This window comes from Lepidochelys kempii, chromosome 2 (genome assembly GCF_965140265.1).
Source record: "Lepidochelys kempii isolate rLepKem1 chromosome 2, rLepKem1.hap2, whole genome shotgun sequence".
NCBI classification, from domain to species: domain Eukaryota; kingdom Metazoa; phylum Chordata; order Testudines; family Cheloniidae; genus Lepidochelys; species Lepidochelys kempii.
In genome coordinates this window covers 217,458,506-217,481,853 of record NC_133257.1, presented here as the reverse complement: position 1 = coordinate 217,481,853, position 23,348 = coordinate 217,458,506, and the positions used below count along the sequence as shown (strand labels likewise).

General features: G+C 39.7%; 1 protein-coding gene across 9 annotated transcripts in view; it reads right to left on the bottom strand.

Annotated features, from left to right (window-relative positions):
* Window positions 1-23,348, bottom strand: part of THSD7A (thrombospondin type 1 domain containing 7A) — a 634,694-nt gene that overhangs the window by 448,794 nt on the left and 162,552 nt on the right. For all 9 annotated transcript variants that reach the window (XM_073333830.1, XM_073333827.1, XM_073333831.1 and 6 more), the window contains one exon: window positions 7,151-7,670. In XM_073333830.1, coding sequence (XP_073189931.1) covers window positions 7,151-7,310 — 160 coding nt within the window. In that variant the 5' untranslated portion in view covers window positions 7,311-7,670. The remainder of the gene's footprint in view (window positions 1-7,150; window positions 7,671-23,348) is intronic.

Sequence of the window (23,348 nt, the reverse complement as noted above, 5' to 3'; positions counted from 1 at the left end):
AGCAGGAGTTTGGGTGTGTGGGCAGCTCAGGGTGGTTCCCCGGAAGTGGCGACATGCCCCTCATCTCCCATGTGAAGGCACAGCCAGGTGACTCTGCATGCTTCCTCCATCCACAGATGCTGCCCCCGCAGCTCCCATTGGCTGTGGTTCCCAGCCAATGGGAGCTGAAGAGCCAGTGCTCGGGAGATGAGGTTCATGTCACTGCTTCCACGGAGCCACATGGAGCCGGGTAGGGAGCCTGCCAGCCCTGCCAATCCCCTCCCAACCCCCACAGCAGCAGGGGTCCTGGGCACGCGCTGCTGCCCAACCCTGCCCCAGAGCACCCAAGTTTTAGTTAGGGGTATATAGTACAAGTCATGGACAGGTCACAGGCCATGAATTTTTGTTTACTGCCTGTGACCCGTCCGTGACTTTTACTAAAAATACCCGTAACTAAAATGTAGCCCTACCTATAGTACATTTGAAACCTATTAATTTAGAGAGCAGTATTTTTAGCTTCAGAATGCTGACAGAAAAATCCTGCATTAATTTCTTAGCTGCTGTATGCCTGTTAGAAAGTCTGTATGGCAAGTCATTGATCTTTTAAATGAAGTGTTAGAAGTAAATCCAACTGAAATTACTGCATAGAAGGCCAGAACCTCAAGTGATGTAAATTGGCATAACTTGATTATATTCAGTGGAGCTATGCTGGTTTGCAACAACAGAGATTCTGATCCATAGTCTTTTAACAGAAATAAAAAATAAACAAATAAAAAACCCACAGACAGTGCCTTGGCTATAGTTATGACTTATTTTCTTCCAGAAATCCCAGTCCAATTCAGTGACTCTCCTACATCAAGGGCATATTCACTGCTTCAAACTATCAGAGGAAGCGATTTTATAATGTGATCAAACCTCACTGATCTTCGTGCATCTCTTCAGTAATTATACCAGCAACTCGCAGACAGGCATCTGACCTGATACTGACGGCTCATCACAGTTCATAGTGTCAGCTGACCAACGAAAACTAATGAAGCGCAAGGTAGAGAAGACTGAAGGAAAATTCTCATGTTGGCAGGAAATGCCTATACTCACTCAATTGTATAGGAGTATGGTGTGCATGAATGTATTGTTATAAGATGACAGTTTCAGACAAAAGGGACTGAATTGGTGATTACTATGTAGCAATCTTTACTTGGGAATCAGCAGTTTTCACATTTGGTTTACGACACAGAATACAGAGACAATGGAGTCTTAGACTAAAATGTGTTATTCTGACCATATAAACTTAAACAGAGAAACATTAATTTAGAAGCATTCCAAACTGCCTAAAGACTATCAGATAAATGCTGTCCTCTGTGAAACCCATATTAGGCTTTGCCGAGGGCAGAATTTAGCCCAGTACTGAAGGATTACTTTCAACCCTGCAAAATATAACCTTCACTGCAGTGGAATGAAGTGGATATTTATATGTACCAGCAATACTGTAAAGAGAATCTAGTTATGTACACCAAACACCACCTAATTTATTAAACTGGAATTTGGCCAAGGCACAAGGATTAATATCCCTGATCTTTTAAAAATTGCCCTAGGATTTTGAAACACAAAACATCAGGGTCTCAATTTTGCGACTTCTCCAGAACCTCCAGTTTGTTAGTATTTTGTTAGGGCATCAGTTCAGAAGAGACACATAGTAATGGGTGCAACACCACATCCTGAAGCACTCTATGTTTTCCCAACAGCAAACTTCCCATTCTGTCACTGACGAGGTCAGTTATGACTCCAATTAACTTCTATGATCTGAAAGAGTTCTATGACCTGATGTACTATAGCTTGACTGGACGCTATATTGACATGGCAACTACCTCCAGGATGAAAACTACAACAGTACCTGAAGCACTTTAGAGGAGAGCACACAGAACATATTGTTCAGCACTGTAATGCTGGCTTCTGAACACAGTAAAGGAGAATATACTTCAAATGCAAAAAAACCCCAAACAAACAAAGGCAAAAAAAAAAAAACAACCTCACACCCCACCCCACCCAGCCTGTCCAAGGACGAGAGCAATTACTAGAGTTTAACACTCCACAAGCATTTTTGGAAGCAGCTTTTATTGACTAATGGCTTTAATACAATGGCTAGTTACGTATCTGTGAAAAAGAATGGGGTTAACATTGTTGCAGCTGGAATAGGAGTATAAAATGCATGCTAACACTTAAGAGGACTTCTCAAGAATATTTCACAGACAAGGCTGGTATAACGGCGATGAATTTTGACCTCTGAACAAAACCATTGGATTTGCCATAACGGATGAGTCCACTGGTGCCTATAAAGTCCAATATGTGGCAGCAGCTATTAGCAGATGTTTCAGAGGAAAATGAATATCTTCTATTATGCATCTAACCAATTCTTCAATGGATGCAAAAAAATTGTCCTCATCCTCTAGACAACCAATTTACACTCTGAAGCATAGAATTTGATTATCCTTAGTCTGCATAGCTACAAATATTAAAACAATTGGTCATGGAAATATTCATAGAAAATAGAGAAAGTTAATCATTTTTCACTATACCCTTCTTAATTTTGAGTACCTCAGTGAGGACCTCTTCTACTTTCCTTTATAATCCTAGTTTTTACACTCCTTTATCTCATATAATGTTCCACCAGGGCACTAAATATCTGTGTTACCTTTTCTCTGGACCTTTCAATTTCAGCTATATCTTTCAGTGAACAGTCATCTTCACAGCTACTTCAAAGGGCTAAGTTCTCTATGGATCCTATTCTCCAATCATTCAAAGCTCATCACTATGCCTGAGTCAGGCTGACTATGTTTTTCCAATATACGTTACTACCTGTGATTTTCATCTTTCACTATGTTATCCAACGTGTTTATGTCTATCTGGATTTCCCAATAATCTTGCATAACTGTTACCAAATGAAACAACTTAATATCTTAGGTAGCTGAACATCCCTAAATTTTGTGCCAATTTGGATTTCATTCCACATTCATCATCTGGTCCCCATCTCAGAATAGGACAAACCAAAAACTCCAGATCTGAATATCCCACAACTTTGGACAAGGTTAGAGCTGAATCTGAACATGAAAATTCGAGTCCATCTTTACTCATCAGCAGACTTTGCTATCCCCTTTTTTCTCCAAATCTTTAATAACTGCATTAAATACACAGGCTCTATTACAGAACCCTTTTAAAAATAGTATTTATATATAAAATAGCAAACCCAAAAACAAACATCCACCAACCCATCTACTCTGTATCCGGTGACAGCCTGAAACAGAAAATGAAAATTTTCATCGTGCCCTGAAGGTAAAATTCAGACAATGTTTCACAAGCAGAAAGTTGAAATTGACAACTGAGAGCACTGACAGCAACCCACAGACAATTAAATCAAAGAACTCTTAACTTGAGCACCCAACAGGCCTCATTTGTTGTGATGGTGCACAGAGGAAGAGCCATTCTCTCAAATAACCAGGTCCCACTTGGGGTGTATAGGCCATGAATACCTTGAACTACAATTGAAAAAGAATAGAAAGCCAGTGCAGCTACTGAAAAACTATTATGCTGTCTCAGCTAATACTAGCTAACAGGCAGACTGCCACTTTCTGCAAGAACTGTACCTTTTGAGTGGTCTTCAAGTGCATCCCTATGTAGGGCATATTCCAATAAATCAATCTAGAAGCCACAAAAGGTTGGATCAGAGAGAGACAAAGTCTCAACTGTCCAAATAAATAAGTGATAAGCATCTTTAGCGCTGATGCCAAATGAATCTTCAGGAGTGCAAAGCTCCCCAAAATAGCAAACTTGTTGGATGCAGAGTGGACAAACCGCTCCCAATAATGGATGTCAAAATCCCCACCAACAATACACTCCAGATCATAGAATCATAGAAGATTAGGGTTGGAAGAGACCCCAGGAGGTCTGGCTTCCTATCCACTAGTTTCATCATTGTCTTATCCAATTAAGATCCAGGCAGCTTGCTTTCATCCACATTCCAATCTGAGTCAGGCACTGGGAAAGCTAAGACACAGACCATCTGGGTTTGATGAAAGCAAGTTCTCTGAAATCACCACTGTCCATATTAGTTTTATTATCTCTTCAAATGGTAATACATAAAATTTTAATAAGAGGGATATCAAAACAAAACTTTATCGCACCTCATACTAGAGATCCCTTAGGACAGAAGGGCAGCTACTGTTTTCCACCATCTGAGACCTCTCCAAGAAGAAATAATAGAACCACTCCAGAGGAATATCATCTACCTCACTGTGTTCAGAAAGCATCATGGCCATTGGTATCAAAACCTGCTCTTGTATTACTAGGAAAAGATGGGCAGTCTGTCCTTGCCAAGCTCAAGTCAAAAAACCCAACTGAAAAGCATGCAGGATGTGAGGATTCTAGTATGTTCCATATGTGCATTGCTATCATATTGCTTTTCAATAATCTCCTCCACAAAGGGAAAAAGATTGGAAATGGGGCAATAACTGGCAAGTCTGCCAGCACCAGGAAATATTTTGTTGATATCCAGATGCTGGCAGACTTTGATACCAATGGCCATGATGCTTTCTGAACACAGTGAGGTAGATAGTAGTGGATAATGGCACAACTCCCCCAACAGGGAGTATGGACAATCTCAAACAACAGTGAACCCAATTCCTCCTCACCTGACTATACTAGTCATGTGGAGCAAAGGTCCTCTTTCATGTCACAAGAAAGTTTCCCTGAGAGACTTCAGTGCTTTATAGAATAAAGCTGGTCTAAAATTCAGCCAGAGAAATCTGCCTATTCACATCTCCAGAGATATAGTTACACTTATGAAAGCAGCTAGACAGGTTCAAATCAGACTGAAAGGAAACAGACAGTTCATCACAACTTGTAAGATTTGACACTGTTTCTGCATGGAGACCCCTAAGATTCACCAGGCTATCAACCACCTGTTCCCCTGGGTAAGAATTAAAATATGCAGTGCCTTTCATCTACAGATCTCAAACACTTTACAGAGTACCACTATCCCCATTTTTTTCCCACATAAGTTGAAACGAATACAAAAAGAGTCAAGAGAGCAATATCAGACAGGAAACCACCTGGGAATAAAATCCAAGACTCCTGACTCTCAGTGCTACAGCCTTAGCCACTGAATCCTGCTGCATGTTGCTTGGGATTAGCAAGGTCGCGATTTTCCCATTTTATTTTAGTGTTAGATTATCAGTGTTACATTATTAAAAATAAAGCTACCACCTTTTATCCTGTTCATGAATGTGTGCAAAGTAAAGTTATTTGAAGGCAAGACTATAGTGGGGCAAAATATAAGTGCAAGACTTAAAGTTTTCGTGAGATACTATGATCGCAATTTGTCACACACTTGCTTGGAACAAAAGTTCTCATGGTTTTAATGCTGCTTTTGAATGTGCTTTTAAAGAATTGTGTCAGAAAATATTATTTCCTCTCTGCTGCCTGAGCGAAACAATAGTAAAGCACATGTACTGTATGCAAAAATAAATGGGGTTATTCCTTATCTAATTGCAATTAATTATCCCTTGTGATTAAAAAATCATATCAACAATTTGTTAAATACAGTTGTTGCTATCTTCAGTCTATCTGCTTTTTTAAAACTGCTTTAAATACCCGCTATTAAATTAAAGGACTGGCATACTAAGGGGAGGGATAATAAAATGCTAGACAATATATTCTGCAGATTGCTTTCAATTAGTTTAATCAAATGTGATCAGCTTTGTAAAAAACCTCTGAAATTACCAGTGTGGTTTTGCAAAACAACAACAACAAAACAAAACAAAGCATTTATTTTATGCTTTTGGATAGGTGTTCTGTGCACTTAAAAAAAACCTAGCAGAACAAAACCTCTGACTTTAATTAGATAGACAATCTTCTGAATTTGTCAATGGGTCAATTAAAAAAAATGCATCATGAGTTTGATGGCATAACAACAGTAATAACCTATCTTTCAGTATCAAAGGATTTTCCCCCCTTCAAACTTCTCTCTTTTAGTATTATTGGAGAGCTCATCTTCCAGTTTAAATTAATTTCCCTTTAATATCTTCCTTGAGCTGCTGGATAGATGCAGCCTCTTAAAAAAATTCAGGCTATCAGTGTGACTGTAAATTGATCCATCTCTGTGGCAGAAGGCCAGGGGCGCTCTTCATCCAGGAAAAACACTGAGTCTCATCGAACTTGTTTTTCAGGCAAATGATTAATATTCATTTTCTCTAGCCACAGTATTTTCCTACTAATGAGAAAGCATTTCTGAAAGAATCATGGTACTTTATGGATGGTTTGTTCCTGGCACTATACAAAAAAGACCCATCTCCTGATCACTTCAAGGCTATAAATATTTTAAGTTTTATGTTTACTAAATTAGGAAGTAGGTTATATTCAAGTGCTAAAATGTGCTAATATATCACTAGTTAGTGATAACTACTCATTGTTAGTGCTGTGGATTTATACAGCACATTAACAAAAAAGATCATTTTTAATGAAAAGTTGAGAATGAGCATAGTTATGACTATGCAATCTTTAAAACAGACACGTAACTCATTAGTACCAGTAGAGGAAATAATCGGTCTGGTGTGAGTCTGAATCCACATAGCCTATTTGCCTTTGGCTCTTTGGTTATGAGATCTGGCATCACTTGGATTATTTCACATAATCCATCATTAGCTTTCATGTGTCCTATATAAACCTAAATGTAACAAACCCAACTCCTCATCAATTACTACACTGAATACATTACATGTCAGTGTAAAGCATACATGAATACACATGCTGAACTACATCTTTCTTTCTGAAACATCAATATTTTTAGCACCCTGTTATCACTGCTGAATCTTCCTGTAACAATTTTTACCTTCCATTATGAAAGTGCAGTTCTGTACCATTCTACTCTATTGACATACAATACAGAGCTTTTAAAAAAGCCACCAGTACAAAGATCCACTTTTTAAAAAAAAAAATTGTTACATTCCTTTTAACAGAACCCTGAAAGATGACCTAATTTGTTTTCTCAGAAATCTGTCCATCCATAAATGGTACAAATTGATTTTCTACCATTAGAAACATATTGGGATAAGATAGTAACATTCACAACTGGAAATAAATGTGATAAAAACATATTAATTTGACATGCTTCCTTACTTACCAGTCTTCCACAAATATACAGATGAAGTTTCAAATTCACTTTGCGCTTTAGCTTCCCAGATTCCAAACAGAAGAACCACAAGAACTCCTGTACTACGGATTGAAACAGCAGAAGCCCCTGGACCACCGAATAAAGCTGTGCCTCCCTTTCTCACCCCCATGCCTTCAGAAGGCTGCTTCAGTGTCAAAATCTGCAGCACAAAGGGTACCCCTTGTTTGAGTAATTTTCTCCCCTTCAGAATTTCTTCATCGAGAGGGCAGAATGGAAACCTCTTCCCAGCTATTGTGCATGTCAGCTGAAAAGGGAAAACTGTTTAACATCAAGGAACAATAGAGACCTCCGATGCTGCTGCTATTACTGGTACTGCTGCAGCTACTGGTGTGGTTGTTGCTCCCCTCTCTTCCATTCAGCGGTTAGTAGCAGTTTTCCATCAGCTGAGAGAGACAGCTGTCCACAGGGGGCTCCAGCTGACGGAGCAGGTTATCTTGGTCCGGGAGGCAGCAGCAGTCATTTACACCAGCTGGAGAGAGTGAGAGAGAGATGAGGTGAAACACAAACAACCCAATGCTGTAATAGCACTGCATATAGCCACTGCAAAATGCTGCCTTCTGCACACCTCTGCCTAGAGTATCACAAGGACACATACTAATAAAAAACCATCAGGCACGCTTGCAAGACAAGTAACAGCTCTTAAAAATCCATGATTTTCTAAGCTTTAATTAAAATCTATGCTTGATTTTTTATTTAATTGCACTGATACAGATGCAGTTCAGAATATAGAACTTGAGCCATATTTTATTTTGGTAACAATATATATGATGTGTTTATCATTTTCCAAACAATCAAAATATTTATAAAGGATTATACATGCACTAAACTGAAACCTCACAAAAAGACTTCAGGAAGCAATGAAAACCTTTTTACTGCACATTATTCAAATGAACCTGTTTCAGATGATAACATAAAGAAGCCTGTTGAAAGAATGTAAAAAGAGTACACATAGGTGGTTATAACAGCCCTATCCTTGTGGTATCTGAGTTTAGTGTGCACCAGAGACACAGATAAGAAATCACAGTAGCTGATCATTAAAAATTATTGACAATTTAATAAACCACCTATATGCACAGCTAAAAACAATTAGCAATGAAGTTCTTATAAAATCTATCATCTGAAAAAAACTAAATTGCAGAATTTTATTTTAATTATAGCTGGCCATCTGTTTTTTCTTTTTGTTAATATATACATACGGGGAGAGTGGGAGAAACATCTTACACATGCACATGATATGAATGTATATTTACACAGGCACATGCGCGCACACACACGCCTTTTCCATCTAGTCAGCATGCACACACATAGATATGCACACACATAGATATGCACAAAATGTAAACTGTAAGTAATTCAAAGTACTTTGAAGACCCAGTTACCTCTGAGTTTGTAAACAGGAAATTAAATTATACTGCAGACTTTTGATCTAAAATTTACAGGCTACACCAGACTGTCAGGGATACAGGGAAGTGCGGAAAGTGACAAAGCTTTTATTTCTTTTTCAGTGGGGATCTTTTTAAACAAAATTCATCCCCTAATGAACTGAAACAACAACAAGCCTGTTGGCCTAGTTTTCAACAAACTGAAAGGCAAAAAGAGAAATGTTCTCAGAGGAAGAGGGATCGTCACACACCAAAATGGTCCAAAAAAACCACACAACCCAACACTATATGAATGCATTCTAACACCACAGCAACCACACAGTTTTAAATGATGAAGCTACTGCTGCTGAAAGAGGAAACCTTCAGAAAGTCTCTCTTGGGATGCCTGTCATTTTGCAGAACCTTCCCAGACTCAGCCTTTTCACATGCATTAGATTAAAAGCAGCCTTGATCAAATAATTCCCAAATCCTTGCCTGTTTAAATATTCTGACATCAGAGCAAATTAGCAATGTTGAAGGTTGCAAATTTGTCTTTGTTTACTTTCCACTCTGTTATGCCTGTAAAAGGGAATTAAAGGCTCAAGGAGTCCTAGCACTGTGAGGCTGTGATTAAGGGAGATAAGCAAGTGTGGATTACTGTTCCTCAGATGTTGAAAAACAGGCAACAATCAGGAGATTATAGGTTGATAAGGGAAACATAGAAAGCCATGATCCTAACAAATGTATAGCATCCTGATGCAGGACTTGCATTACAGCTAAGGTACAGTAAAAAATGCATGTATCTCACTCATTTCTCTTCCTCACTCTGTGCTGTGTGTTCATTTACAAACCACACAGAACCACTTTACGTTTGCTGTTTGGTGCGACAAAATGTAATGCTGCGTTAAACCAGGGAAGTCCTTTGAATTTATAGCTCAGGGACATTTCACAGGGAAATCTTATGATTTACATTAGGGGACAAGTATACTTGGCATAATGAAATTTATATGTAACTTATTTAGAAATAGGATTATGAATAGATTCTCTGTTGGAGAAAATACCTTTTATATTCAATAAGGAATCTGTGACAGTAGTTTGTGTTCTACTTTAATTACATAAGTAGATAAATAATTTATCTTTCACAGTCCTTTGAAAAATAAAAGTAAAAATGGTAGCTAATAGCCATTTGTGTTTGTGCCAGGGGAGAAGTCAGACTTACAGGGCTACAAGGCCAAGAGGGGTCCCTTTTCAAAGGCACTAAATCTAATAGAGCATGGAAGATTTTACCCTGAGTTTATATGAATCTTGTAAGAATATCACTATACATATTTTGTACATGACCCTAGGGACACAGACTAGCCATGCAGTTAGCACAGTACAACAAATGGGTCTGGAATTGTTTCTAATATAAACACACATCTGTATCATGTGTGTGTGTGTGTGTGTGTGTGTAGACAACACACACACATAAAGTCATATTTCCGTCACATGCTTCTGAAAATTTACAAGAAGCAGACTATTGAAAGTCATATTAGCCCCAATGTGGCACACTGATTTCACTTTTGAATATGACTGCAACTTTTTTCAAATTATCAAACAAATATATAAATATGAGTATAAATATGCAAACAAAACATATAAAATACAATAAATATGCAAAAATAATTATATCCTCAGTTTGTCTTGTCTAGCTGGGATAGATTTAGAGCTGTTTGGTAATACTTTATGAATACTGTACCACATAAAGATCTGGTTTAGGGGATGTTTATGTATGAATTTACTGGGTTAACTTAATAGAAGAGAGTCGGGGGGAAAAAACAAACACAAAGGTGAAGAGAAAAAATGGCTTCTGATTGGTCACCCCTTGATAAACACTTTTAGGGTTCTTAAGAGAAAATGCCCAAACTATTGGATCTGAAGATTCTATCTCCTCTCCAGCCAACCTACAAAACTGTTTTAACAGGACAGGAAAAGGCCGGCAAACACAAAAGAACATGGGTAGCTTACAAGAGAGGCCTTCTCAAGAGAGGGGGTAGTTGCTTGGGGGAAACCTGAATGAGAAACAGGCACCAGCTGAGGATGCCTGAAGTAGAGTGGTGTGAATTACTTGGTTCATTGGCAATTTCAAAGATGTCAAAATGAAAAACATTATGACTTGGGGGGGAGGGGGAATCTGTTTTGGTTTAGTCTGTTTTTTCAACACAGACATTTGGGTAGAACAGGCACAAATTCACAAAAAAGTGCAGGGATCACCAAATTTTTCTATTTGCGCTGAAAAAAGACTCAGCTGAAAAAAATTCACGCAGCTCTAACATGAACGAGATAGGCCTGCTATGCTACCATCAGGGGATAGTAACTCTTTAGATAAGACAGACATGCATGCAGACTGTTGTTTTAAAATACTTATTCTCTACATGCTTTGTTCCTACTGCTAAAACAAACAATACTTGGGTTTTGAGATGACTGTCCAGTCACTGTATTCCATTGGTCACAGACTCCTGAAAGGAAGAACAGCACATGCCTGAACTCACACAGACCTGCTTAGTAAGAAGGGTGGATATACAGGGTATTGCAGCCTACGGCACAGTCTAAGGCCTTGTCTACACCACGAGAGTAAGCTGACCTAAGTTAGGCTACTCCAGCTACGTCATTCACATAGCTGGAGTCGACATACCTTAGATCAATTTACTGCAGTGTCTACACTGTGCTGCGTTGACACGAGACACTCTCCCTTCGACTTACCTTACTCCTCTCGTTCCGGTGGAGTACTGGAGTCAACCAGAGAGCGCTCTGTGGTTGATTTAGCGAGTCCTCACTAGCACCACTAAATCGACACCTGCTACATTGATTGCAGCCATGTCAATCCCCGGTAAATTTAGATATGGCCTAAGAATGGGAGAATTGCAAAATTCCACCCCAAGATAGGTAAAGGCAGGGGATATCTAAGAGGGCACACACAAGAGACCAGAAAGGGGACAACAATTAAGCTAGCCCAGTTACTGTGACAAAAGCCATTCAGAACCAAAATAATGAAATTATATCTTGATAGTTAAAAAAAAATATTATGGAGGTACATTATAGCATTTGTCAATTAGTAAAGCTATGGTTATATTCAGGCTTCTGTCATAATCCCATGTATTCACACGTTATTTTGGGGATTCTTTGGCTGAAATTTTCCATGCTTAGTCTTCACTCATTTTTGTGTTATGGAACCTTAGAAGTTGAAACTTTACAAGTTTGTATCCTATATTTCTACATACTTCCCTCTTGCTCCTCTCAAAAATACCCTCATTAGTTTCAAATATTGTTTGTAAATAAGCACCACAAAATTTCCATTAAATTTTGAGGTCTGCATCAAACAACCAATGATACAGAATTTCCCTCTCTGTGACATATGTTTATGACACTTTATTTGGAACTGAACCTTTATTCTTATATGTATGTGCAATCTGGCAGAGTCTACATATTGTAAGAACTGCAGGTTTTGAATTGCTGACTTCTAATTGTTTCAGTTTTAACCTGAATGTAACATCTGTATCTGTAAAACTAGAATGGGTATTGTAATTTGCCAATTTATTTAAGACGGTCAAATGACCAAACTAACTGTTATAGGTCAAGAGTACATTTTAGATTATCCCTTTTATTGGATTAAGTCTTGATTAAGTTCTGAAACACACAGACTTCTCATATCCTAAAAGACAGGCCGTTGACAGTGCAAAATTGACCTAAAAGGGTACTCCAATTACATAAAGTGCTGGCAACCCCTGGTCCACTGCGGGAACCTGTAGCTAACCTACATAGACCCCAAAGTGGGTTACGCTAATGAAGGAAGTATGGATTAGGGTTTAGCATATCCATGGGCAACCTCAGTCACAGGTGCAGTTTAGCTACTCTCCCTTGGGCAGAAGCTCTTTAGGCACAATGGTCTCGACTCAGACAAGCACATTTTGCATTCTCCTGCTCAGAAGAGGTAAGTCAAGCCTTTAATACTTTATTGTTCATTAACCTAATAAAAAGGATCATTTTCATCATTTTGTTCTTTTGTCTAATATGAATACCACTTTCATATCTTGTCATTGCTCACAAATTGGCCAATAATCACACTCCCTTGACCCACAGTCCAAAAATTAGAACTTCAAGCACTAGTGACAATGGATTTTGCCTTTAAGATTAAACTGCATTTTAAGGGGTTCTCAATCTTTTCCACAGTAGGATGCCCCTTACCTCATAACCCTTTTCCTATCTGGCTGGGATCTTATTGAGACTGCCCTCCCATTTAGTAATATGGGAAGGCAAGGGTGATCATGATCCCCACTACTTGTTCCTAATCCCCAGGTCAAGAACTCATGGTTTAACACGTACATGAGAAACTTAATTTGTCTTAGTTACATATGTTTTAGGTGTTCCAAAATAGAGGTCCCTTCCAACCCTGATATTCTGTGATTCATATTCTATGAACCTCCAGGAATATGTCCAACCAAAACTGGCAACCCTACTTAAGACTCTTGGATGCAAGTTATCCAGGACTGATTTTAAGCTTTCCGTTCCATCCACATCATCATATGGGATAGATAAATCCTCCTGCTTAGCTCCAAATATAGAGCAAAAATATCTATTGAACATTTTGCCTTTTCTATATCACTATTTAAAATTTTACTACCTGCCTCAAGCAATAGATCTATACCTCTCTTAGGGTTTTTCTTGTTTCTAACATGAAATGCCTTTTTATCGTCTTTCACCCTACTGGCCATTGATATTTCACTGATTCATTTGGCATACCTTACTGGTCACCTACATTTTTTAAATTTTCCAGTGAATATAAGCCACATTTACCTTCTCTCTCTCTATTTATGTTTTTATCATTACTTCTACATCTCCTTTTAACTAGGATGTCTCCCTGCCCAGCATAACTTGTTTCATGTCTGTGGAATCATGGCTGTTTAGGCACCCAGTATGATTTCCTTGAACAAGTCCCAGTTTTTGTTAACACTTCCCACTTAAATTTATGTTACCAGTTATGCCAATAATTACTTTAAGCATTGGAAAACTGACCCTTCTGAAGTTCCAGATATACACATTACAGGTTGGTGCCATAGTCTGTTTGCACAAAGTAAATGTAGCCAGAACATGCCCACTGATACAAAGGCAACCACTAATTTTTAGGTCAGCCATTAACTCTTCTTTACTGTCAGAGTGAGGTTCAGTATTAAATTACCCTGTGTTGAATGCACCACTTTCTATGTTAAGAAATCATCTATTGTTTTAGATATTCTAAAGAAGTTTTGTTTCTGGCCCTGTGAGATGTACAGCAAGCGTTCCTCAGATTGATAACCCATGATACCACATTTCTTTCTACATACCATGGACAGATACCTCAAGAGCAGTTTGTCCTTTACTCTAGTGAGATTTGGTGGTCGGTTACAGATGACCACCTGTGCCCCTATCTTTAAATGTACTAATTTGAATTTTAATCTTTAAATATTTGAGGTCCTGTGGTTCTGTATTGTCTATGATTCTTTAACAGGTCTAGATGTCAGTGTTTAATGTAAAATGGCATTTGCCTCCCCTTTTACCAATTCTATCCTTCTGAAACAAGTTGTAGCAATTGATTTTAACAGTTTTCCATCCTAACCAAACTTCAGTATTACCAACCATATCATGTTATCTCTCAAACATGAGAGTCACAAACTCCACTTGTTTATTGCATAGGCTCCAAGCATTAATATATAGATCATTAAAACTATGTTCCTTACATGCCCCTTAGTGCTTGGATTTGTTATATACATGATGCCTTGAGGCTAGTTTGCATATTTGGATGTTTGTACCATGATTGCCCCTCTATCACTCTCCTCCTGCATGGTTAGTTTAAAGATCTTACAACCACTCCACCTAGTCTATTGTCCAGGAGATGGGTACCCTATTACTTAGATGGAGGTCCTGAAAACCATATAATCTCCTCTCTCCATAGTAGGTCCCCCTGTGTTTCCCCCTACACCACTTAACTAACTGTTCACCTCCAGTATCTTCACCTTCTTTTCTCTCAAGGGGCAGGAAGGATTTCTGAAATCCTATTCCTCTCCTTCAGCTCCCTTCTCAGATCCTTGAGGTCTTCCAGGATCTGTGGAGTGGTGCCTGATGTGGTGTCACTGCTGCCAAGAGTCACTCCTGCTGACCTCACAATCCTATTTAGTCTTGCAGCGATGTCCTTCGTCTTCACTTGCACAAGGCTGAACATTGTCCTTCCATCGCTTGCAGAATGTTCTGTCCCCTCTTCTTAGCATGGAGTCCCTAATCAGGACTAACCAGTCGTGAATGTTTTCTTGGGCTTGTCCATCTTGTATGAGCTGCACAGCAGTTTTCAGTTCTTTCTTCCACTAGCTGGTCCTTTCCTCTGGTTGGTTCTTGCAGGTTGTTCTCTATGTTACTCAGTGCCTGGAAGTGATTCAGTGCTTCCAACTCTGAATGTAGCCTCCACCTTCTCCTATTTTTGGTGGTGACAAATTTCCAGTCTTCTCCACTGCTCTGGGATCTACTATGGTACTGACTGGATCTGTGTATCCAAGAAATCCTTTACATTCCTTATATGTCACAAAGTGGTCAGCGGTTTCTAAAGACCACAAACCTTTTCCATCAGGACTACCAGCTTGTACTTCATACAGACAGTCTCCTCTGCCTTCAGGCAGAAAGCAGAACATGACACATCTAATACAAGTCACAAATAGCTGACGACTCTCCATCTTTGTTGCTGGGGTGAAGCTGTACCTATAAAGCAAAGCCCCCAAACTTCCTCCTACAAACTCCCATGGAAAGTACACCTTCACCTGCTCCCTATTTGCTATTCTAATGTTAGCTGTTATCTATGTAGCTATGTCTACATTTGAAGCTAGGGCTGCGATTCCCAGCTTGCGTAGACATACTCATGCTAGCTCTCATTGAACTACCACACTAAAAATAGTAGAGTACCCACGGTGGCATGGGCAGCAGTGAGTAGAAGCACAGGCTAGCTGTACTGTGTATGTACTCACAGGGTTCAGGTGGGTTTGTACTCAGAACAGCGAGCTCGTGCTGCCACTCGCTGCTGCTTGTACTACTGTGGCTACACTACTATGTTAGCTCTATGAGAACTAGCACAAGTACATCTACATGAGCTGGGAATCACACCCCTAGCTCCAGCTGCAGGCATATCCTTAGTTACTCCCTGCAGTTCTTACATTCTAAAGATGATCTCCCCGGGAGTCAAATTGAGTCGCTCTGCTCCTTAGCCTGCTCACTGCAGGATTATATTCCACACGCCATCTGCCTGGGAGTAGCATCTGCCTGAACTGGGTTTTTTCCCCTGACCTAGGGTTACCTACAGAAGCCTACCTGTTCCCTGCAGCTCTCCAGATAAGAGACTATAACACACATTGTGTGGCAATTATGGAGAGAGCCAAACCTAGAAAGTGAGCACAAGACACAAGTTTCTTAGCCAGCAGGTAAGAAAAGCTGGTTTACAAAGAATTATCCTGCATGTGCTTGTGAAAGCTTCAGAGTCTCCTTCTCCCCTGGAGATATTATTTATATACATGCATGTATACACACTCACACTTTACATTAAACACACACACATGCACAGGCAATATGACAGAACCAACAAATAGGAGAAGACGAGAATATAAGTGAAACTCATTTGGATAAAAATTGCTTTCCTTTTTGAATCATATGGGAAATAGCATCTAGACTTGAATAGCATTAGACTTGCCTTCGCAAATCACATTTGCTTCAGCTTAATTTATTTCCAAGCAGCAATTTTCATTTTAAATAAACAAACCATAGTGGCATGAATGGCATGAAAGGGACAAGTGCTGCCAATGATAAAGTACAACCAAAAAGAGCTCCACAGTAGCAGTGTGTTTGTACCTCATATTTCCATCTGGTAATATCGTTAATTTCTAAACTGGCCGCATGTTGCCACTTACTGATGAGGCTATTCTTTTATTTCTTTTGCATCTCCCAAAATAATTATTTTTTCTTCAGTTTTCAACATGCAATTATTTATTTTCCCACACAATTAAGGGAAGTACTGTTTCTTTTCTGTATTCATAATATTCTGAACAATAGAGTAGAAAACTACTTACAATTTTAGTCTCTCCACATCACACTGATTATGTAACCATTCTTCTGTATATTCCACTCTGACTGTTTCAGTGAGCTACATTTTTTTTTTAATTTTAGAGACAACCCTAAGCAAAATGTAGTACATAAGTTGCACAACCCCAGAGACGCATTTTGCCTCAGACATCACCACCCCCACGACACAACTGCCTCCCTGATTCCCTCTTGTCCTGGGTGGCTAGAAGATCATAGTAATTTCCTAATGACCTATATCAATAGCAAATGATGATGCCCCCCACATGCCACCCCTCCATGTTGGTCAGCAAGTAACAGTGTGGAATCAAAATTCCTTCTCCAGCTTCTAGCCCACGTGCTTTTGGGATGAGAAGGGAAGTTAGTAGGTATGCAACATTTGCTTATTTTATGTGCCCAGACCCAAAGTCCAGGTAGCCCAAACAATGGTTTAAATAAGAGTTTTTGCTTTCCCTTCTTTCCTTGTGTGGTTCCATAGTCCAAGTCCCATTCTATTCCTGTGTTTGGTGAAGGTCTGTCTCTGTTGCACATATTTTAGTGTAGAAGGGAATCTGCTAGAGTAAGATCTATAAAAAAAATTGTTTTGATATCTTTATCCTAGAATGCTGTACACAGTGCTCTCTTAGGGGTTTGCTCCAGGCTTTTGAGCACTATTCATTGCTCAGTGGGAATGTATGCATGATGTGTCTTCCATCAGTGTTATTTAGTCCAGTGAATGAAACAATAGTGAAAGTGGAATGGGTGGACAAACATATATTATGTTTATTATTATATATATTATTATTATATTAATATAAAATTATTATAACAAAATTATGCAACAGTTATCTTTTAAAATCTGTCAGGGTCCATTTTTGAGGTCTAAAATGTAATCTATTCATGTTGTCTGAATCTCATGGCCAAAGAAAGAAAAATAGTGACCCAAATGGACAAAAAGTATTATTTGAGGGATACAGTATACGTGGCCTCTAGGTGTCACACTTGACCACATTTAGGTCAGAGTAAATTGTTCATGGGTTTTCCCATTATTTCATGACAGGTAAGGGGAATGCCCGTGTCATTTTTTGCCTTTGAAAGTGTAGCATTTAGCCTTTTCTTTTCCCCTAACTTGTTATTCAATTCTTCAGCTAAAAAAAGATGGCAAGCTGCTGCCTCTCTCACACTGTCATCATCCAGTTTTAATTTGCCCTGTATAACAAAGGTACGTGTTTGTTGTTAAAAACAAAGGCAGCACAACAGCACAATGTTTGTTTAAATTACATGATCCTGCTTTTCTCCTTCCTTAAACTTGGTGAATATCTGAGGAAACTTAAGTGGTATATGGTGAGTAGGTCAGCATAGCAGGGGGTAAGGAAGAATGACCACATCCAAGAAGTGTTAGGAAAAGATTATCAGTTTGTACATAAACAGAAGAACAACCATACTGGTTCAGACCAAAGGTCCATCTAGCCCAGTAGCCTGTCTTCCAACAGTGGTCACTGCCAGGTGCCTCAGAGGGAACGAACAGAACAGGTAATCATCAAGTGATCCATCCCGTCACCCATTCCCAGCTTCTGGCAAAGAGAGACTAGGGACACCATCCCTGCCCACCCTAGCTAATAGCCATTGATGGACCTATCCTCCATGAATTCATCTGGTTCTTTTTTGAACCCTGTTAGTGTTTTGGCCTTCACAACATCCTCTGGCAAGGAGTTCCACAGGTTGACTGTGCACTGTGTGAAGAAATACTTCCTTTTGTTTGTTTTAAACCTGCTCCCTATTAATTTCATTTGGTGACCCCTAGCTTTTGTATTCTGAAAAGGAGTAAATAACACTTCCTTGTTTACTTTCTCCACACCAATCATGATTTTATAGACTTCTATCATATCCCCCCTCTAGTCGTATCTTTTCCAAGCTGAAAAGTCCCAGTCTTTTTAATCTCTCATCATATGGAACCTGTTCCATACCCCTAATCACTCTCGTTGCCCTTTTCTGAACCTTTCCCTGTTCTAATATATGTTTTTTGAGACTGGATGTCTGGACGGAGTGCTCAAGATGTGGGTGTACCATGGATTTATATAGAGGTAATATGATATTTTCTATCTTATCTCTCCCTTTCTTAATGAGTCACAACATTCTGTTTGCTTTTTTGACTGCTGCTGCAAAACTGAGTGGATGTTTTCAAAGAACTATCCACAATGATTCCAAGATCTCTTTCTCTAGTGGTAATAGCTAATTTAAACCCCTTCATTTTATATGTATAGTTGGGATTATGGTTTCCAATGTGCATTACTTTGCATTTATCAGCATTTAATTTCATCTGCCATTTTGTTGCCCAGAAACCCAGGTTTGCGAGATCTTTTTTGTAGCTCTTCACAGTCTGCTTTGGACTTAACTATCTTGAGCAGTTTTGTATCATTTGCAAAATTTGCCACCTCACTGTTAACCCCTTTTCCCAGATCATTTATGAATATGTTAAATAGGACTGGGCCCAGTACAGACCTCTGGAAGATATTACTATTTACCTCTCTCCATTCTGAAAACTGACCATTTATTCCTACCCTTTGTTTCCTATTTTTAGGCTCTTACCAATCCATAAGAGGACCGTCCCTCTTAGGCCATGACAGCTTACTTTACTTAAGAGCCTTTGATGAGGGACCTTGTCAAAGACTTCCAGAAAATCTAACTACACTACAGCCACTAGATTCCCCTTGTCTACATGCTTGTTGATCCCCTCAAAAAATTGTAGCAGATTGGTGAGGCATGATTTCCCTTTACAAAAACCATGTTGACTCTTCCTCGACAAATTCTGTTCCTCTATACATCTGACAATTCTGTTCTTTACTACAGTTTCAATCAGTTTGCCCGGTTCTGAAATCAAGCTTACCGGCCTGTAATTGCCAGGTTCGCCTCTGGAGCCCTTTTTAAAAATTAGCATTACATTAGCTATCCTAAAGTCATTTGGTACAGAACCTGATTTAAATGATAGGTTACAAATCACAATTAGTAGTTCTGTAATTTCACATTTGAGTTCCTTCAGAACTCTTGGGTGAATACCATCTGGTCCTGGTGACTTATTACTGTTTAATTTATCCATTTGTTCCAAAACCTTCTCTAATGACACCTCAATCTGGGACAGTTTTTCAGATTTGTCACCTAAAAAGAATGGCTCAGGTTTGGGAATCTCCCTAACATCCTCAGCCATGAAAACCAAAGCAAAGAATTAATTTATTTTCTCCGCAATGACCATATCGTCCTTGAGTGCTCCTTTAGCATCTCAGTCATCCAATGGTTCCAACTGGTTGTTTAGCAGGCTTCCTGCTTCTGATGTACTTAATTTTTTTTCTGCTATTATTACTTGAGTCTTCGGCTAGCTGTTCTTCAAATTCTTTTTTGGCCTTCCTAATTATATTTTTACACTTCACTTGCCAGAGTTTATGCTCCTTTCTATTTTCCTCACTAGAATTTAACTTCCACTTTTTAAAGGAAGCCTTTTTGCCTCTCACTGCTTCTTTTACGTTGTCATTTAGTCATGGTAGCACTTTTTTGATTCTCTGTGTTTTTTAATTTGGGGTATATATTTAAGTTGAATCTCTATTATGGTGTCTTCAAAAAGCTTCCATGCAGCTTTCAGGGATTTCACTTTTGGCACTATACCTTTTAATTTCTGTTTAACTAATTTCCTCATTTTTATTTAATCCCAATTTCTGAAATTAAATGCTACAGTGTTGGGCTGCTGTGGTGTTTTCCTGCCACAGAGATGTTAAATTTAATTATATTATGGTCACTATTACCAAGCAGTCTGGTCCGGTACCTCTTGGATCAGATCCTGCGCTCCACTTAGGACTTAATCAAGAATTGCCTCTCCTCTTGTGAGCTCCAGGACTAGCTGCTCCAAGAAGCAGTAATTTAAGGCATCCCGTCCTGAGGTGACATGTACACAGTCAATATGAGGATAGCCAAAATCTCCCATTATTACTGAAAGAAAAGGAGTACTTGTGGCACCTTAGAGACTAACAAATTTATTTGAGCATAAGCTTTCGTGTTAGTCTCTAAGGTGACACAAGTACTCCTTTCTTTTTGCGGATACAGACTAACACGGCTGCTACTCTGAAACCCATTATTACTGAGGTTTTTTTTTAACTTTTACAGCCTCTCTAATCCCCCTGAGCATTTCACAGTCACTATTGCCACCTTGGTCAGGTGGTCGTAGTATATCCCTACTGCTATATTCTTATTATTCAAGCATGGAATTACTATCCATAGAGATTCTAAAGTACAGTTTGGTTCATTTAAGATTTTTACTTCATTTGATTCTATGCTTTCTTTTACATAGAGTACCACTCCCCCACCACCACGACTTGTTCTGTCCTTCTGATGTACCCTGGTATTACTGTGTCCCACTGGTTATCCTCATTACACCAAGTTTTTGTGATGCCTATGATATCAATATCCTCATTTAATACGAGGCACTCAAGTTCCCTATCTTATTATTTAGGCTTCTAGTATTTCTACATAAGCACTTTAAAAAATTGTCACTATTTAGCTGTCTCCCATTACATGATGTAATTGAATGGGACCCTTTTTCATTTGACTGTTTCTCATCAGATCTTACCCATAGTTTATCATCTTCCATCCTCCTCTCCTTACTGGTAAATAGAGTCTCTCCATGAATAGATCCTCCCCTAAGGGATGTCTGAACCACCCCTAAGGGATGTCTGAACCACATGCTCCTCTGCACCTGACAGCTTTTCCCCAGCCCTTAGCTTAAAAACTGCTCCACAACCTTTTTAATTTTAAGTGCCAGCAATCTGGTTCCATTTTGGTTTAGGTGGAGCCTATTCTTCCTGTACAGGCTCTCCCTTTCCCAAAAGTTTCCCCAGTTCCTAATAAATCTGAAACCCTCCTCCCTACTCCATCATCTCATCCACACATTGAGATCCTGTCTAGTTGGCAGCCGGTATCAAGTGGAGTGCCCCAAGGGTCGGTCCTGGGGCCGGTTTTGTTCAACATCTTCATAAATGATCTGGAGGATGGTGTGGATTGCACTCTCAGCAAATTTGCAGATGATACTAAACTGGGAGGAGTGGTAGATACGCTGGAGGGGAGGGATAGGATACAGAAGGACCTAGACAAATTGGAGGATTGGGCCAAAAGAAATCTGATGAGGTTCAATAAGGATAAGTGCAGGGTCCTACACTTAGGACGGAAGAACCCAGTGCACAGCTACAGACTAGGGACCGAATGGCTAGGCAGCAGTTCTGCGGAAAAGGACCTAGGGGTGACAGTGGACGAGAAGCTGGATATGAGTCAGCAGTGTGCCCTTGTTGCCAAGAAGGCCAATGGCATTTTGGGATGTATAAGTAGGGGCATAGCAAGCAGATCGAGGGACGTGATCGTTCCCCTCTATTCGACATTGGTGAGGCCTCATCTGGAGTACTGTGTCCAGTTTTGGGCCCCACACTATAGGAAGGATGTGGATAGATTGGAGAGAGTCCAGCGAAGGGCAACAAAAATGATTCGGGGTCTGGAACACATGAGTTATGAGGAGAGGCTGAGGGAGCTGGGATTGTTTAGCCTGCAGAAGAGAAGAACGAGGGGGGATTTGATAGCTGCTTTCAACTACCTGAAAGGGGGTTCCAAAGAGGATGGATCTAAACTGTTCTCAATGGTAGCTGATGACAGAACGAGGAGTAATGGTCTCAAGTTGCAGTGGGAGAGGTTTAGATTGGATATTAGGAAAAACTTTTTTACTAAGAGGGTGGTGAAACACTGGAATGCGTTACCTAGGGAGGTGGTAGAATCTCCTTCCTTAGAGGTTTTTAAGGTCAGGCTTGACAAAGCCCTGGCTGGGATGATTTAACTGGGAATTGGTCCTGCTTTGAGCAGGGGGTTGGACTAGATGACCTTCAGGGGTCCCTTCCAACCCTGATATTCTATGATTCTATGATCCTGCAGTTCTACCTGGCCCTGCCCATGGAACTGGAAGCATTTCAGAGAATGTTACCATGGAGGTCCTGGACTTTAATCTCTTACCTAGCAGCCTAAATTTGGCCTCCAGGACCTCACTCCTATCTTTCCCTATGTCCCTGGCACCCATGTACCACAACCACCAGCTCCTCCCCAGCACTACACATAAGTCTACCTAGATGTCTCAAGAGATCCACACCAGGATCTTTTCACCAGGCAGGCAAGTCACCATGTGGTTCTCCCTGTCATCGCAAACCCAACTATCTATGTTTCTAATGATCGAATCCCCCATAACTATTACCTGTCTCTTCCCAATAACTTGAGTTCCTTCCCCCAGAGAGGTATCCTCAGTGAGAGAGGATACCATGACATCATCTGGCAGGACCAGCCCAACTATGGGATCGTTTCCCTCTGCTCCAGTTGGATGATATCCTTCCCTGAGACCTTCATCCTCCTCAACAGCACAGAGGCTGTCTGACGGGGAGGTGGAACGATTCTACTGTGTCCTGGAAAGTCTCACCTATGTACTTCTCTGTCTCCCTTAGTTCCTCCAGTTCAGCCACACATAACCTACTCATGGGCCCTTCAAAATATTTTATAATATGTAGAATTATATTAAGTGTATTTGTTTACGTGGCTCACAAGCAGATTTTACTCATATGATTACAGTATACAATAGGGAGCCAACAGACCTAAATCTGACTAATATT